This window comes from Periplaneta americana, chromosome 6 (genome assembly GCF_040183065.1).
Source record: "Periplaneta americana isolate PAMFEO1 chromosome 6, P.americana_PAMFEO1_priV1, whole genome shotgun sequence".
NCBI classification, from domain to species: Eukaryota; Metazoa; Arthropoda; class Insecta; order Blattodea; family Blattidae; genus Periplaneta; species Periplaneta americana.
The window spans coordinates 12,027,501-12,047,170 of record NC_091122.1 but is presented as its reverse complement, the minus strand read 5'-3'; the positions used below and the strand labels follow the sequence as shown (position 1 = coordinate 12,047,170).

General features: G+C 36.1%; 1 protein-coding gene across 9 annotated transcripts in view; it reads left to right on the top strand.

Annotated features, from left to right (window-relative positions):
* LOC138700997 (gastrula zinc finger protein XlCGF26.1-like) overlaps positions 1 to 19,670 on the top strand; it is a 194,247-nt gene that overhangs the window by 145,591 nt on the left and 28,986 nt on the right. For 5 of the 9 annotated variants that reach the window (XM_069827470.1, XM_069827469.1, XM_069827467.1 and 2 more), the window contains exons 2-7: positions 1,074 to 1,158; positions 2,615 to 3,071; positions 4,543 to 4,676; positions 9,111 to 9,212; positions 11,276 to 11,349; positions 14,500 to 14,983. In XM_069827470.1, coding sequence (XP_069683571.1) covers positions 1,135 to 1,158; positions 2,615 to 3,071; positions 4,543 to 4,676; positions 9,111 to 9,212; positions 11,276 to 11,349; positions 14,500 to 14,983 — 1,275 coding nt within the window. In that variant the 5' untranslated portion in view covers positions 1,074 to 1,134. Of the gene's footprint in view, positions 1 to 1,073; positions 1,159 to 2,614; positions 3,072 to 4,541; positions 4,677 to 6,329; positions 6,475 to 9,110; positions 9,213 to 11,275; positions 11,350 to 14,499; positions 14,984 to 19,670 lie in introns of those variants that run through there. The other 4 variants (XM_069827473.1, XM_069827472.1, XM_069827474.1 and 1 more) reach the window with 4 other exon arrangements.

The window sequence follows — 19,670 nt, the reverse complement described above, 5'->3', positions numbered from 1 at the left end:
ATTGTCTTTTCTATAAGACAACGCATCGTATTGACATCTTTTCCTGATAAAAAGATACTGGTATCATCTGCAAAGAAAGTTGGTTCTCCATGACTGATGTATGACTTTAAATCGTTTATATAAATCAAAAAGAGAATTGTTGAGCCCTGTGGAACACCATACCCTATGCGCTTTTTTTCAGACAGATAATTTATTATTTTACCATTTTCTTTACAAGTGATCTCTGTAATGCCAGGCATTTGACAACAAAGTCATTTGACCTCTTACACTCCAATATTTTTCAAAGATATTGTCATGGTTAGCCATTGACGTACAGATTTTGAGGTGTTCCTAATCCATTTCTTGGTTTGAGTTGCACAATGGGCAGTTAGGGGACTGATATATTCCAATTCTATGCAGATGCTTGGCTAAATAATCATGGCCTGTTGCCAATCTAAATGCAGCTACAGACGATTTTCGTGGTAAATCGGGAATCAACTGTGGATTATGATGCAGAGAGTTCCATTTTTTCCGTTGAGATTGTGTTATCAAATTTTGTTTGTTGAAGTCTAAGTATGTAGATTTAATAAATCTTTTCACAGAGTAATACGTAGATTTAGTAACAGGTCTGTAAGTAGCAGTGCTGCCCTTCTTTGCTAAAGCATCCGCATTCTCGTTTTCCAGGATTCCACAATGGAACGGTATCCATTGGAATACAATTCTTTTATTGAGTGTTATTAATTGAGAGAGCATTTTATTTTTTTCTGCTATTTGAGATGAAGGTGTGTGTTTAGAGACTATTGATAGAATAGCTGCTTTGGAGTCTGATTTTTTAATTTATTGATGTGGCAGAGAAGGTTCCTGAGACTTTCACTTATTATTATAAAATTATAGTTACTTGTGTGTTCTTATTATTTAATTCAGAAAGTAAGTGAAAATTTAATCAGAACAAGATTTCTTTGTTCTTTTGTACGATACCAATAGTAAGTATATCGTTAACAATGTACCTTCGTAACTGCGCTTCACGCCAATTTGTATTTATTCTGCAATATGTTTTGTCAATACCTAATGGCTTCGTTCTCTGTATGTTTCAGAATGCTCTATTGAAACCACATAACAAACAGTATTTAAAGAGATTGAATTGATGCCCAGCTGATGGAGATGAATGTTACAGAGATGGTAAATAATAATAATAATAATCTCTTTCATAATATGTTAATGCTTAGGTGGACATATACTGTAGTTCATCCGTAATAATGATAATAATAATAATAATAATAATAATAATAATAATAATCAGCATTCGTCTGCTCGTCTGTGGTGGGTGAAAATTTTTGAAGTGCAAAAAGTTAGGTAATTCAGTAGAAAAGCTGGTGAGTATAGCGAACATCAATGATATCGAGCTGATCGAAAAATGTGACCATATCCATCTACCGATCAAAATGCATATATGCAATGCATACTAAAAGCCTGAACTAACCAAACCTAATGTGTTACTGATACTCGACCTTAAGAAAACTCACTTTCTATCTTATGTAGACCTACCTACCACAAAGCTTACATGCAATTGTACCTCTCTGCCGGCCATCACTTTCAGAACAGCTTTCTGCCCTTATTCCAGTGCTCAATTTGTATTTTATTTAGGGTATATATGACTCGACTGGAAGCCAAGTAATTATGTAAATACATTCTACCTTAGTTTGGTAACGCAATTGTAAATAACATATACAGTAGAACTTGGTTATAACGACATCCAAGGGACCTTAAAAATTATGTTGTTATAAACGAGTGTCGTAGTAACCGAGATTCACATTATCAATCTAGTGAGGTGGAAAATGAAAAATAACAAACTTAATTAGACTTCTTTTAGATTTACGTACTGACTTTTAAGCCTACAATGAACATAATAAAATACATGTAGGCCTACAATTATAAATAAAGTATTCTGTATTAAAACAGTTTGTTCAGTACTCACCAAACTAGGCTACTTTACTTAGAAGTGAAGTAATCAGCCATTTTACTCTGTTGTCTTCTACTTGCCCAATACACACTTTCTAGGGCTAAATTACGTTCTATGTTCATAATTTCAGTTGCAATTTCACTGCTCCCTTCCCTAGCTTCATAGAACATGTTCATAATTCTAATGACTTCTAAAGTGTCACTCACTTCTTTTAGTGCCATATTGCGTTGAAATGCATGCACTTAGAGAAAACTTCCTGTCGAAACTGATCTAATATCGCATGAATTCGGACAGGTTACAGTGGGGTGGGGAATCCGCCTGCATTCCAGAGGTCTATGACAGAAGGAGACTGTAAAGAATTTGTCAGGGTCAGATTTCAACACAATATTTCTTAAAATACTTTGGTTCTAAGAAAATCTTATTCCAAACTGAGGTTGAAAATTACGTTATATGCGAGGTAGACGCATATGCGTTTGTCGTATTAAGCAATGTAGGAAAGCTTATGTCTTACGGGGAATTAGTTGGGACCACAGAATATTTGACGTTATAGGCGAGGTGTCCCACAAAAAACGAGGTCGCTATAACCAAGTTCTACTGTATACTGTAGGCCTATTTTAAAATGTTAACATTTTTTCTGAGATAAAAATTGGAATAATTATTTTTAATTTGTTTCAGAAACGTTCAGATCTGAGACTGAAGTTTTCTTGTAAATTTCCTGGATGTCGGAATCGCTATTATTCGCATGTCAACCCTAGTGTGAAAATCGTAAATAAGCATTTCTATAGATTTCCACCTGAATCTAAGACGGATGTGTTGAATAAGTGGAAAAAAATTTGTAATATAAGCGAAGACGCCAACTGGAGACATTTTTCTATTTGTGAAGATCATTTTCTACAAGCAGATTTTGTGAATTTTCATAGAGAGAGGTTAAATCCTGGGGTTTTTCCTAAACATCTAGAACAGTGTTTGTATAGACCTATTCCGAATACAAACTTCGCACATGTTCAAAGTGATTTTGTTGAAGGATGTTCAGAACTGGAACTTAGTAAATATGACGTGAATTCGCCTGGAGTTAATGGTATTGAAAAGTCAGAAATAGAAGAAGATGAAGTAGTGCATAATTATATACAAGGTATGGGCGATAATGATTATGAATTTCTTAGCACAAGAGATGTAAAATTTTCTGCTGTAGTAACTGACTATACTTAATGTTGGTTTTCAAGGAAACATGATATGTGAGATAATTAAATTGTTTCTTTTTGTAAAAACTTCTTATCTTCTTTCCTACCAGAGAATTTATTCCTTTTAATTATGTGGGATTTGGGGAAATTATTATACATGCATATTTTCAGTAGGGAGCAAAAGAATTAAGAATGATATTTTTAAAACTTTTTTCCTATTTGGTGTAAAATATTAATTTTTTGTATGTAGAGAGGTCATAGCTGTGGCAACTCAACCAAATAAAAATATTTTGAAAAAAAAAAAAATTTGGGGGCCCAAATTTGAAAAAAAATATACCCAATGCAGGATTGTACTAAAACTGATATAGGCCTATCTAAACCGTTCTTAAAGATAGATTCAAACAGTTTTTTGCAATGTATTTGCGAAAACATGTTCTACAAACTGTCGTAACAGCATTTTGATATTAGTCCCTAAGTTTGTAAAATAAACAATTAAAATTTAATAACAATTTTCTGATTTCCATTCTTCCAAACAAACGGACGTATTTTTAAAATGAAATCAATTAACAAAATTCTGTTACAGAGAAAAGTTTCCTAATAGTCTAAAGAATGTGTGTTCTAAATTTCATGCATGTATCTTTAATTGTTCAGAAATTATATCCATTTTTGTCTGGCAATGTAGCAAAAAAAATGAAGTTACTGGAAACCGATAAAAGTGGGCATGTGATTTAAAAATCCATATCGCAGGAAGTTTAAAAATGACGTCTCAACATCCGATAAGGGCACAAATACCCACAAAATGTTATGCAATGCATTCCGCACATATCAAAGGGTATTTTAAAGAAAAAATATTTTTTTTTCTTGAAAATTTAATTTACCGGAAACAACAATAAAAGTGGGCGAGTGATTTAAAAATCCATAATGCAGAAAGTTTAAAAATGGCGACTCAACATCCGATAAGGGCACAAATACCCACAAAATGTTATGCTATGCATTCCACACATATCATAGAGTATTTTAAAGAATTTTTTTTTTAATTTACTCATTTTTCATCAAAAAATACTATCCTCTCCCCTTAAGAAAAGAAAGTGGCATAAAGAGATTACATCTGTAAATTAAGAAGGAATTATATTTTAGCAAAAACATAAGACGAAAGAAAAAAAAAAAGTGGATCTAGTTCAGTTGAGTGTGGGTTATAGATAGGGTAACCAACTTTTGGTCATGAAAATATGGCAGACTTGATCACGACAAATTCAGCACAATTTTTTGAGATGTAAAGTCATGATTCATTGGTGAAATGGTTTATATGCCGCTAGGCATCTTTCCTCACCGTAATCTTCTATTCTTTTGTGAATTTTGTGAAATAGAATCATGAACCTCTTACAAACCTACAGCAGTATGATGTCTTGACTTCTGTTGCAGGTACAATGGAAATGATAACGCCAGATGTATGTAGTAAGCTTACCAGTGAGGAGTGCCTTTTGCCGGACATAAAAAATGGTGATGTGACAATGCAGAAAACTGATCCACTTGCCGTAGTGAAGTGTGAAACTGAGGTCAGTTCATACTCTTATTTGATGAGTGAATTATCTCTTGGCCTTGAAGATGGTAACTTGACTGTTAGGCTGAAGTAATCTCAGACATGTTGTTGTTGTTTTCTAATGCCAGGCGTTTGACAACAAAGTCATTTGACCTCTTGCACTCCAGTATTTTTCAAAGATATTATCATGGCCAGCCACTGAAGCACAGATTTTGAGGTGTTCCGAATCCACTTCTTGGTTTGAGTTGCACAATGAGCAGTTAGGGGACTGATATATTCCAATTCTATGCAGGTGTTTGGCCAAACAATCATGGCCTGTTGCCAATCTAAATGCAGCTACAGACGATTTTCGTGGTAAATCGGGAATTAACTGTGGATAATCTCAGACATTGGTTAAGGTATTACCAGCGATTTGACGCAAGGAACACAAAATCTTTTCCAGATACTTCTAGGCATTAATAGTTTGTTTCAAAACTTAGGCCTGTTATGCTCCAACTATTCATAGCACAAAAAATGCATTAAATGTCGAGCTTGGGAACGCCATTTCGAATGGTTATGACAATGTATGACGACTTAAAATCACCATTATATGCTACCTTTACAGCACATGTTTCTTTTTAAGAAATTAATTTCATTCATATATTAATATTTTATTTCTGGCTTGTAACATTAAAGAAGGTATTATCTTCATTAACTTTGCCACTAACAATTAAACAAAGTTGTTGTTGTTGTTTTCTAATGTCAGGCATTTGACAACAAAGTCATTTGACCTCTTGCACTCCAATATTTTTCAAAGATATTATCATTGTCAGCCACTGAAGCACAGATTTTGAGATGTTCCGAATCCATTTCTTGGTTTGAGTTGCACAATGGGCAGTTAGGGGACTGATATATTCCAATTCTGTGCAGGTGTTTGGCCAAACAATCATTGCCTGTTGCCAATCTAAATGCAGCTACAGACGATTTTCGTGGTAAATCGGGAATCAACTGTGGATTATGATGCAGAGAGTTCCATTTTTTCCCTTGGGATTGTGTTATCAAATTTTGTTTGTTGAAGTCTAAGTATGTAGATTTAATAAATCTCTTCACAGAGTAATACGTAGATTTAGTAACAGGTCTGTAAGTAGCAGTGCTGCCCTTCTTTGCTAAAGCATCCACATTCTCGTTTCCCAGGATTCCACAATGGAACGGTATCCATTGGAATACAATTCTTTTATTGAGTGTTATTAATTGAGAGAGCATTTTAGTTATTTCTGCTGTAAGCAAACAAAGTAACTAGTGAATATCAAACACAAATGTTAAGTTTGTATCGCATTTTCAGACAGCCATCTTATTTTCATGAGCACAACTTGCAAAATATTCCAGTAGGGTTGCCAACTACCAAACAGCAATGGTAACAACATTAGAAAGCCGGAAGGAGCGAAAGTGCTTTGTAAAAGACGAGTATTTTCCCTGGACCAAAAATACAACGCATCCTCACATTGTGGCATATTCTTTGCATACATTGGTAGAGCAGAAGAATTGATATTGCAGCACATAAGATGGCGTTGGAATCTGTCTTATTTTGTAAAATGGCTGTGTAAAAGGAATACAATTGTATGGGATGGGTGAAATTATAGCAACCACAGCATTCACGTCGTGTTTTTATGTGCGCTCTTTCATTTTATAGGTTATCCAAGTGATTTTACAAAACATATGGAGTTCCTGTGCTTTCCATTTACCATTTCCTATTTTCACGTCATGGAGAGGCACTTAATGAAGGAGATTGGGGTTTTCAAAGCTCCAGTAATTACTTTGGGGCCTATTCCACAAAGGTATGGTGTTGCACATTACAAGTAAATTCTTTAGTAAATAGTAAAAATGCTAGAGTTTCTGTTCCACAAAAAAGTTTTCTACAGTAATACTTTATCACTCCATACTTACAAATTAAGTTTCATGATTATGTTCCACAAAAGTACTAGTATTTGTAACTTACTAGTGAGTTGTCAAGTATTCTCTACAAATGAAAGAAGACTAATACATACATGTACTAATGCAATTTAAATATATTTATTTCGTAATATTAAGATATATTTTGATAAGTATGTGCTACAGCATATCTTTTCTTGCTTCTATTTCCTTAAAAGGAAACAATTTCATCTCCTTTGACACCATTTCAATAATTTTGCTGTGTTTGTAATTTCGTAACAATTAAGTTTGGGGGTTAAGATCGCTATTAGTGACATCTGTTAGCTAATATGGGAAACTATCGAGGAACATTATGTGGGGAATGGCAGCATAGAAAAGACGGCAATATTAAGTTTTTCCAAACTAATCTTACATGAACGCCATTGTACTGTGTGGTCACAAAGTAGGCATATCCCCCATGTAATCTTATTTCACTTATTTTGTGATTGTTGGTTCTCCCATGTTTACTCTGGTACCATGCTATCTAGTAACCGGGCAGTTATAAACAAACATGGCTGACCAGAGTCTGTTTACCGTTGAACAAAAATTAGTGACAGCAGTTTGGCTTCATGAAAGACATCATACCAGTAACACTGTGAAAACAGTGAAGTTGAAATTTCGTGACTGCTTTGATGTGGTACCGCCAAGGAAAGCAACAATGTTGGTTTGGGGAAAACGTGCATTAGCAACAGGTAGTGTGAAAAACCATTCCAGAAGTGGAAGGCAGACAACAAGGAGGGAAACATGACACGCTGTTGAGGCATCAGTGGAAAGATCTCTCCAGAAATCCACTCGGAAGAGATCTGCAGAGCTTGGCATTCCTCTTTCGACCATGGTGAAACATATTATGAAAGTTGATTTAAAGTTCAAGCATTTCTGTCCATTCCACGTCAGTGAAATAAGCGGTGCTGATACCGATGCACGTAAAGCGGCATGTGGGACACTTCTTAAAACATTTTCTGAGGATTCATCAAGGACAAAGTTTGAAATCACTGCTATGAAACAACAGCGCAATTACGAGCAGCTGTGGAAGATGCCTTCAACGAAGTTACCCTTGATTATTTCCGCAAAACGTCTGCCAGGATATGGCGCAGAATTCAGCTGTGTAATGAAAACGAAGATCTTCATACTGATGTCTTGAATCGTTACTCTATTAGGTATATGTCCGTCCATATCAATCATTCAATCATATCCATTGTAGTGTCGTAATACATGGGGGTATGTCCACTTTGTGATCTCTTTGTGCAAATGAAAGTGGATTTGCAATTTACAACATGCTGTTGTTTGCCATTATCAATATTGCTGCATTCTGGCCAGGAGATATTTCACTCACCCAGTACCTGGACTGCTTGTCTTAACGCATTTTCATTAGAAGTCAGTAATATTAACATCTGCTTTATACAGGGTGATTCATGAGGATTTACCGTCCTTTACGGAGCTTATTTCCGAAGGCATTCTGAGCAAAAAATGTCATATGAACATGGCTCCTATTCTCAATATTTACAGAGTTACGTTTCGTTATTGGAACGCATTGCTGTGAACGCGTGATCTTGGTCAGCGTGCAGTCAGCAGCCAGCGCAAGTGCTACAGAATCAAAGAGTTATGTAGCCCGACGAGTGCCGTTTACAAGCGTGCGGCCAAGTATACTCAAGCGGATGGCGACATTTTTTAAAATGTGTTGTAAACTCTCCAAGACTGTAAATTAGGATGCAAAATTGAACTGCAAATAATTAAGTCGTTGGAAGTGGTGTGGTTTGTAATAATTGTTGTGATAAGTGCGTAAGAACAATGTAATATTCTAGTTGAAAATAGAAAAAGATGTCTGTATGAAGGAACTAAGGAGTTCACAGCATATTTTTAGCTTCATAATACTTGACAATTAAAGAAATGATACTTCTGAATGGTTTATTCTCTATTTGTATTATTCTTTGACCTTCAAACTAAAGAAAAAACATATTTTACAAACAACTTTAAATTATGCAAATCTAGTCTTTCAGGTAAAGCTCCCTGTAAAGCAGATTTGAATAATTTCAAGGGAAAAATTGTTCCGGGGCCGGGTATCGATCCCAGGACCTCTGGTTTACCTGAAAGACTAGATTTGCATAATATATACGTCACTGTGTACGTTAACAGAAAACCACAATTCCAAGTCACACAGAGATTGTGTGCACTCGTTGTGGGTCTCTGGCGTTTTGTCAGCCCATGCGAGTTGTGTGGATATAAAGGGAAAAGTTGAGACGGTGTCGGGTGGAGTTCCCGGGTAGCTCAGTGGTAGAGCGCTGGTACGTTCAACCAGAGGTCCCGGGATCGATACCCGGCCCCGGAACAATTTTTCCCTTGAAATTATTCAACTTTAAATTAATGTAACTCTGAAAATATTGAGAATAAAAACTATGTTTATATGACATTTTTTGCTTAAAATGTCTTCTGAAATAAGCTCCGTAAAGGACTGTAAATCCTCGTGAATCACCCTGTATGTGAAGTGCTTAAATTCGTATTTCAGGATGACTCATGCTTTATTAAAGAGGAAAGTGAAAGCAGATGGTGTGAAAGTTCAGCAGTTGTTATAAAACAAGAAGAGAATGCTGTGGAAGACAATTACGAGGTAAGTGTAACAGTAACCTAGGCCTACTCTATTAGGAGGAGAGGAATGTGCAGTGAGCCCAAGTTACCCAGTTTGTATATAATTCGTGCATTCTTTTTTATAAAAAAAAAATTGTGGTACTGTAAAATATCATTATCGAGATTTGCACTCAAATACATGTCAGCTTTTCTGATCCACCACTCCCCCACCAACTAACTTTCCAAATCTTAGACATTTAGCAGTCAAACTGTAAAAACGTGATATGCAACAACAATTTAACATATGCTACTATCGAAAGCAGGCAACTGTGAAGTAGGAAAATACCGAAAATTTATTTTCAGCTCTATTCTGTTTTTTCTCAGAATTTTGCCGCCACTACAAATTTTTCAATTTTGAAAGTATAGTAGCTCTGCGGGCTCAAGTTCGGGCTGAAGTTCTTGTTACACCTACTTCTTTGCAACGTAAAGATTTATTAGAGAACGTTCAAGTGATGCGTCAATATCATCAAGTTTTGTTTCTGTTAGAACCCTTCATTTTGGCCTACAAATTGTAGAGTTCAGCGATCCCATTTCTCTTAATCTAATGATGGGGTTTAGAATTATACCTCTATTTGGAGGTCGAATATCGGGGAATTTCTCTACAAATTTCTACACACTTGTCAACATGAATCTGTTTTGACGTAAGTTTCGTACATAAATATTCGTTGTTGTAGAGTAAGTTTTTCAGCCAGCATTTCAATTATCTAAACAACTAATTTAATCCACAGCACACACACTTCAAACATATTTAAGGGGAGAGGATGGTATTTTTTAAAACTTTTTTTCCTATTTGGTGTAAATTATTAATTTTTTGTCTGTAGAGAGCTCATAGCTGTGGCAACTCAACCAAATAAAAATATTTTGAAAAAAAAAAAAAATTATTTGGTGGCCCAAATTTGAAAAAAATATACCCAATGCAGGATTGTACTAAAACCGATATATCTAAACCGTTTTTAAAGATAGATTCAAACAGTTTTTGCAATGTATTTGCAAAAGTATGTTCTACAAACTGTCTGTAACAGACAGTCCCTACGTTTGTAAAATAAACAATTAAAATTTAGTAACAATTTTGTGATTTCCTTTCTTGCAAACAAACGGACATATTTTTTAAATGAAATCATTTCACAAAATTCTGTTACAGAGAAAAGTTTCCTAATAGTCTAAAGAATGTGTGTTCTAAATTTCATGCATGTATCTTTAATAGTTCAGAAATTATATTCATTTTGTCTGGCAATGTAGCAAAAAAAAATGAAGTTACTGGAAACTGATAAAAGCGGGCGTGTGGTTTAAAAATCCATAGCGCAGGAAGTTTAAAAATGACGTCTCAACATCCAATAAGGGCACAAATACCCACAAAATGTTATGCAATGCATTCCACACATATCAAAGGGTATTTTAAAGAAAAATACATTTTTTGAAAATTTAATTTACCGGAAACAACAATAAAAGTGGGCGAGTAATTTAAAAATCCATAATGTAGGAAGTTTAAAAATGGCGATCCACACATATCATAGAGTATTTTAAAGAATATATATATATTTTTTAATTTAGTCATTTTTCATCAAAAATACCATCCCCTCCCCTTAAAAGAAGTACAGAAGCACACACGTCTTCTATCACAGGTTAGTGAAATAAAATGATGATTGTGTGCATGCCATTAATTAATTAAAGTTACATGAATATAATTTGCCAGAGATTACAGATCTAAAATGCCGTGTGTTACCTCACGCACTACAGGTTGCTCCTCAAGCGTGACGTGCCCCAACTGTACAAAACTTAGCAAAATCAGTAAGCTAAAAAATTTGCTTATTAAGAGGAAAATATTCCCATCTAAAATTTTCGTTACTACTTGCCAGGTAACCTGTGGTGTTGCACTGATTCACATCTGAATGCCTCTGTGTGGTTTAAATAGAGTCCATAAATAAAACGCTTCTCAATCTATTGTTTCAGCATTGCATATTTCTTCATCATAATCACATATCCAATAGTATTGCTTAAAATGTGATGTGCAAATTTTTAAAATAATATTGTGTTATTCTATTGCAGGAAAAGCCATGTATCGTTCCTGAAACAGAGATGAAGACAACGTGTGATGATGAAACAGACCTAATGCCACAGAGGTGAGAGACCCTTTGTTTAGCCCTCTTCACGAACTAGGTCGTCGACTTCTTGCAGTCCCTATGCAACATTTTTTCCTATGATAATCAGTCAGATAATCTATGGCGAATCTTCGGCCTCACTTCATCTCGTCAAGAAATTGTGTAACTCTTGACTTCTTCCACTTCTTAAAGCTTCAATGCTGATGTACGATCTATAGAATACAGTGAATTAAAATTGAAATATTATTATTATTATTATTATTATTATTACTTTTATGGTTTTTTTTCGCTTCCTTAGAAATTCATTCTCCTAACACTTCATAAATCTAGTAATTTTAGAATAAAATATTTATATCCGAGTATCAGTTGTATGTATGTATGTATGTATGTATGTATGTATGTATGTATGTATGTATGTATGTATGTATTTATTCACACTGCAAATGGGTATATACCCGGTGGCAGTGGTAACTAATTACACTCAATAATGACAATTAATAATAAACACAATTAATAAGAAAAACAATAATTAATAATAATAGTAATAATAATAATAATACCAAGGAGCATACTAAATTAAAATGAAGCATGGTCGCTTAAAATAACATTTAAAGTAAATCTAATTTGTATCTTAACCCTAAGCTCGAACTAAGACCCCGGAGTCTGACAGGTTCATACTATCCGACTATCAATTGTTTTGCTTAATAGTGGAAGGTATGACTGCTCTAACAAAACAAATCTGCGGCATTTTTCCTTGTAAAATCTAATATGTTGTTGTTGTTGTTGTTGTTTTCTAATGCCAGGCGCTTGACAATAAAGTCATTAGACCACTTGCACTTCAATATTTTTCAAAGATATCATGACTAGCCACTGAAGCACAGATTTTGAGGTGTTCCGAATCCATTTCTTGGTTTAAGTTGCACAATGGGCAGTTAGGGGACTGATATATTCCAATTCTATGCAGGTGTTTGGCCAAACAATCATGACCTGTTGCCAATCTAAATGCAGCTACAGACGATTTTCGTGGTAAATCGGGAATTAACTGTGGATTTTGATGCAGAGAGTTCCATTTTTTCCCTTCGGATTGAGTTATCAAATTTTGTTTGTTGAAGTCTAAGTATGTAGATTTAATAAATCTCTTCACAGAGTAATACGTAGATTTAGTAACAGGTCTGTAAGTAGCAGTGCTGCCCTTCTTTGCTAAAGCATCCGCATTCTCGTTTCCCAGGATTCCACAATGGGATGGTATCCATTGGAATACAATTCTTTTATTGAGTGATATTAATTGAGAGAGCATTTTAGTTATTTCTGCTGTTTGAGTTGAAGGTGTGTGTTTAGAGACTATTGATAGAATAGCTGCTTTGGAGTCTGACAATATAACTGCATTGCTAAATTTATTGACGTGGCATAGAAGATTCCTGAGACATTCACTTATTGCAATGATTTCACCATCAAAACTTGTTGCTCCATATCCAAGAGATCTATAAAGTGAGAAGAGACAGCACGTAACACCTGCACCGGCACCTTGTTCTCTGGCGATCAAGGATCCGTCGATGTATAAATGAAGCCAGTTTTGTAGAGGGTACCTAATATTAATTGTCTCTAAAGACAATTGTTTCAGTATTTCAGTGTTTACTTCTGATTTGAGTATTTCTTCTGTTAAATTTAGATTATATTCTATATTTAATATAGTTAAAGGGTTTGGTTTAATTTGTAAGTTTTCTTTTAAATTCGGGATATTGATTTTCTGTTTTAATTCTTGAACCATGAATATGAAACTTTTTTGAGTTTTCAATCTACAAAGAGGACTGTATGAATGCCAATTGTTACCTGGTAATCTGATAATAAAATCTAATATAGTTCATACTTTTGCAGCACTTATTCTTATATTATTGTGATATATCTAAGTACGTATGATATTTCCGTGCAGGAATTCTGCATTACCATATGATGAAGGATGGGTGGAGTGGAGAAGAATTCTCTCTGGCACTGGACTTGAACCCGGGTTTTCAGCTCTACATGCTGATGCTTTATCCACTAAGCCACACCGGATTCCAGTTCCGATGCCGGATTGAATCCTCTCAGTTTAAGTTCCACCTCTCAGTTTCCCTTTAGTGGCCAACCCTCATGCACCGTGTCACAGATGTGTGACGGTGGCACAATGTCCAACACACTATGTGCAGAGGTGCACTCATTACGAGTGACTAAGTGGCCGGGATCCGACGGAATGAGCACTGTCTTAAATCACTAAGTGATTATTTACGTATATCATATTATTGTGATTGACAGGCATCAGAGCATACTTTGCAAATGTTAAATTGCTTAGTAGTCGGCTAATTACGAGAACAACCAAACTAAACATATATCACACTTCAGTAATAACATATGGATCTGAGGCTTGGACACTAACTAGAGTAGAAGTAGATCTCCTACGGTGTTTCCAGAGAAAAATTCTAAGAAGAATATACGGACCAGTATATGAAAACAACGAATGGCAGATACGTTATAATGAAGAAATCAATCAACTGATTGGGGGACAAGATATTGTCAAATTTATAAAATCCCATGACTGGGACACATACAGAGAATGGACGAACACAGAATTCTCAAGAGAATACTGCAAGGGAAGGTCCACAACAGGAGAAGGAAAGGAAAACCTAAGAAGAGATGGCTGGATGGGGTCATCAGGGATCTAGAAATAATGGCAATGAGGGGTTGGAGAAAGAAGACTGAAGATAGGACAGAATGGAGGACTGTTGTACAAGCGGCCAAAACCCACCCAGGGTTGTAGTGCCAGTTGATGATGGTGGTGATGATGATGATGATGATGATGATGATGATGATGATGATGATGATGATGATGATGATATTATTGTGATGTACCGAAGTATGTATGATATTTTCGTGCAGGAATCTGCATTACCTATGATGAAGGATGGGTGGAGCAAAGAAAAATTCTCTCCGGCACCAGGACTCGAATCTGAGTTTTCAACTCTGTCACACATGATGATTTTTATAACTATCCCTGACTCCCAACCCTGAATCTGAACAGTTTTCTTCTTCGAGACTTTCTGTAGGCACTTTTGGAGAGAATGATTTTGGAAAGAAACAGTTCCCCTCTCTGTTATGTTTTGCAGATTTGTAAATTATTCAGAATTTCTCTTGTTGCAGATGTAATTTCGTGGATGTACAGTCCGGTGTTTGCAAATGGGATGCTTGCAGTGAGGAAGTACTTCAATTTGGAACATTCGCCGAGGCTGTTATGCAGACATGTACAGAGAATCGTACAAAAGTCAGCATTCCTAACGACTCGTTAATGCAGCAGTCGCATTCAGAGAAACAGGAACAATCTAACCTCGAACTGTGTGATGACAATTTTTTAGAAAATGACAAACTTAATCAAATAGAAACACTCACTAATAGGAAGGCCTTTAAATGTGAAATTTGTGCGAAATGTTTTACAAGGCAAGGACATCTTGACAGACACAAACGAATTCACACAGGCGAAAAACCGTTTAGATGTGAAACTTGTGGAAGAAACTTCACCCTCGAACATCACCTACGTAATCACACCAAGACCCAACACAAAGAAGCAGCTGTACAAGATCACGCAAATTCATCTTGCGACACTTCTGGAGGAATTCCTCTAACCAAGGTATGTGTTATTAGTATTCTTCAATATGATTCGAAACATGATGAAAAACTCATGTTGGGAAAGTATGTGTCATCTTCATTACACTTTTTTTTTAAGTAGGATATAATTTTTATAGGGTGTAACCACAGTCTACTATATACAGTCACGAAGCTTGGGATGATTTTTTGCCAACGAGTTGCATTTCTCGCGATAGTTGCTAGCCGCTTGGAGTGCTGTGTGTACTAGGAACAATAGACTGTATCACTGCCATTGTGATCTAATACAGGCTGTAAGGCAAACCATGTGACTCGCTTAACGCAATCACGAAGGGAGGCGTTTCAACCATATAAATTAATTGCAATGCATAAAGAGTAACACATATATTTCTCTAAAATGTAGTGTAATTGCATTAATAAAATTTAAAATAATGATTAGGGGACACTTCAGACATAATTCCTTGCGAGTTAAGGTGTAATTATTTTAGTGTGAAAATTACGTTGTTCGTATGTGTAATACGTGCCTTTATTTCGATTAAATATTGCGAAATTCTTGTACATTCATTTATGCATGATCCAATAATTTTCAGTTGCACTGAACGAATATTTAGATATTGTGACGGCCACGTGAGATTCGATCTCACGACCGGCGGAGGAAGGGCTAGGTCGGCCGTGTTTTGGGCAGGTTGCGCGCGCATCTGCTTCCTGGGGCATGTGCTATGGCGTAGAGAGGAGAGGGGAGAGAGCGACCGCGGCAGAGAGGAGAGAAATCCAGATTATTCGAGAGTGGAATCTTCCGGAAATTTCTAGCATTGTAGTGTGGTTATAAATTACGACACGCGAGTGAACTTGAGCAGTTTAGTTAGTTGCAGTGTTGTAGTCTGTGAACAGCAAGCCAGCCAGTCTTGTGTAGCAGTGAAGCCAGACCGGAGTTCGACTTGAGTGTGAGTCCACAACTGTCCGAGGGTCTAGGAGAAAGCAACGCAGTTGGAAGACTTGAGTTCGAGTGCAATGGACCACAGTTGAGGAACCTGAGTTCGAGGTTCAGTGGACTGTCTCTGAAGGTCTGTGGTTCGAGATACTGTGAACTTGAGTGACTGAGCTAGAAGAACTAGCCAAGGCAAACGAACTGTGAACTGACGGTTCTGATTTGTAAATAGTGCTTTGCGAACATTAGTTGAAATTATCAGTTCATTGTTGTTCTCAATAATCCAAGTAAATTGTCATTGTCGTCTGTGGAGTGCAATAACGAATACTGTGTTGCTGTGTGGAGTGGAAATCCCATTGTTGACGGTAATAGAATTAATTGTAGAAAGTGAAAAATTATTGTTGAAGGAATAAACCTACATTATTGTTTTGAATTTTTAAAGTTACAATATGTTGAAATTATAGGTTATGTTTACTGTATCAGTTGCCCCACCTTGTCTGTGATGAGGCGATAGTAGCGATCCTGGTGGTGAGCAATTATCTATGTTTGCATATTTACAGACATAGAGACAAAATTCAAAATTCTGCTCTTAAAGCTCTAAATCAACTACATGAATGGAATACATCAAATTTGATGACACTCAATTTAAGCAAAAGTAACTACCAAATATTTTCACTTGGTAAAAAAGAAAGAGAATTCAATATCCAATACAATGGCCAACACCTTCCTAGGACTTATGAATCCAAATATCTTGGAGTTATTTCCGACAGTAAGTTAACATGGAGCAACCATTTGAAATACATTTCTGAAAAAGCTCGTAAAAGATTCTCCCTTCTAAAAAGACTAGCAGGAAAGAAATGGGGATGCTCTAGGAATACTTTGAACACTACATACAAAATGTTTATACAGCCAGTGCTGACATACTGCGGAGAAATTTTGATTACTTCACCTTTCATAAACGAAATAGAATATGTTCAAAACCAAGCTCTCAGACTCATTACTGGTGGAATCAAAACAACTCCAATAGATTCTATGAGATTCCTCACTAATTTTAACAGCATCAAAATGACAATAGAAGAAAAAGCACTGATTCAATATGAAAAACTTATTAGATTACCAGAAACAATTGGCATTCATACAGTCCTCTCTGTAGATTGAAAACTCAAAAAAGTTTCATATCCATTGTTCAAGAATTAAAACAGAAAATCAATATCCCGAATTTAAAAGAAAACTTACAAATTAAACCAAACCCTTTAACTCTATTAAATATGGAATATAATCTAAATTTAACAGAAGAAATACTGAAATCAGAAGTAAACACTGAAATACTAAAACAATTGTCTTTAGAGACAATTAATATTAGATACCCTCCACAAAACTGGCTTCATTTATACACTGACGGATCCTTGATCCCCAGAGAACAAGGTGCCGGTGCAGGTGTTACATGCTGTCTCTTCTCACTTTATAGATCTCTTGGATATGGAACAACAAGTTTTGATGGAGAAATCATTGCAATAAGTGAAAGTCTCAGGAATCTTCTATGCCACATCAATAAATTTAGGAATGCAGTTATATTGTCAGACTCCAAAGCAGCTATTCTATCAATAGTCTCTAAACACACACCTTCATCTCAAACAGCAGAAATAACTAAAATGCTCTCTCAATTAATATCACTCAATAAAAGAATTGTATTCCAATGCATACCATCCCATTGTGGAATCCTGGGAAACGAGAATGCGGATGCTTTAGCAAAGAAGGGCAACACTGCTACTTACAGACCTGTTACTAAATCTACGTATTACTCTGTGAAGAGATTTATTAAATCTACATACTTAGACTTCGACAAACAAAATTTGATAACTCAATCCCAAGGGAAAAAATGGAACTCTCTGCATCAAAATCCACAGTTAATTCCCGATTTACCACGAAAATCGTCTGTATTTGCATTTAGATTGGCAACAGGCCATGATTGTTTGGCCAAACACCTGCATAGAATTGGAATATATCAGTCCCCTAACTGTCCATTGTGCAACTCAAACCAAGAAATGGATTCGGAACACCTCAAAACCTGTGCTTCAGTGGCTGGTCATGATAATATCTTTGAAAAATATTGGAGTGCAAGAGGTCAAATGACTTTATTGTCAAACGCCTGGCATTAGAAAACAACAACAACAACAACAACATATTTAGTAAGTACTGAGCTTCGTGACTGTATATATTAAACTGTGGTGTAACTCTGACTTGGTTACAAACTTTTAGATATAAGAGGTGATCAGTATGAACGAATTTCATACAGGAACCCATGTCTAGAAAAGTTTAATTTGGTGCAGTCCAGGTCTTCTGACTATATGCCCTAAAACCCGAGTCACACGGGTATAGTTTATAGGAGTCAAGTACTCGAAACCTCTAAACTTGATGCTATATTTGTGATCACACTGAGACATTAAACTTGAAACCATGCTTGAAAAAAAGCGCGCGCTGAATGTTGTATTCTTAGTGGTGTTTGAATTCTTGTATTCTGTTATAGTTAATAAAAATCAATAGTGAACTGGCATTTTTAGTTTGGTGAAACTGAAGATGCCACCAGCACATATTCAAGCATGTGTGCAGCTAATTGGCGCCTTGTTATTGTATGAATTACAAAATATTCTTGAAAAAAAGGAAAAGAGAACATGGGTTAAGAAATGGATTCGTACAAGAATTATGCACGGTGCATCTAATACCTTGTTGAAAGAATTAGCTGAAGAAGGTCCTGCAGAATACAGGAAACATCTCAGAATGAGTCCTGTTTTAAGGGTTTTTAACTTTTTCGAACCACTCCTACGTCTATGTTTTCGAAACCTTGTTCCGTGAGTTCACTGGCTAGTTTCTGGAATAATAATTCCCGCTTGTTTTTATTGGTTCTTTGTCACGTACATATATTCCATAGAAGTTCATACTTCTCATACACTTGCAAAAACTTTATGATATCGTTGAATTCCACTTAGGGGCGCTCATTATTAATAATTATTAATTTACTTCGACAATAGGCCTAAAACTACAAACTTCCTACTTGCCAAGTTGCTACAAGTTCACATTCACACGCGGGAAGTGGTGGAGTCAAGTTGGTCATGTGACGGGAAAGTGGACACAAAAGTTGACGGGTCGTCAACTCAAATTCTGCTTGACCGCCAAGTCATGACTTGACTGTCTCGACCATATCACACGGAGAAAGTTGAAGGAAAGTCGACTTGCTCCAAGCACTTGACTCCTGTAAACTATCCCCGTGTGAATAAGCCTTAAGGGTGAAACCTAACCATTTTTCCCCTATTACTACATAAGCCAGTGGATTATAGTGATTTTCTAGTTGTCAGGTTCAATTTTCTTTTGCCTCATGTTGTCGTCGAATAACAATTAGTTATTTGCATAATTCTTTCCCAATAAAGTGCTTCAGCGTTCTTCTTCCTATTATCGGAGTTCAATTTATCACAGGGAAGAAAGTCTGCCTTGTAATGTTGACACCAGAATTGAAGATATAAATTACAGGCAATTCTTGAGACATACTGTACCTATAAATCCGTGGTGCTACAGCCCATGCAGGACCAAAACCGACCAGCCGGCTGCTGAGCTCACGTCCACATGCCCAAACAGAGGTGGACGATCATCCAACCAGAATAGAGGTATCGTGTGGTTAGCACGATGATCCTCCCAGCTGTTATAGCTGGTTTGCGAAACCGGATTTTCACTACCTATCGTAGCTCCCCAAGTGCATCACAATGCTGGGTGGGCACCGGTCCCATACACT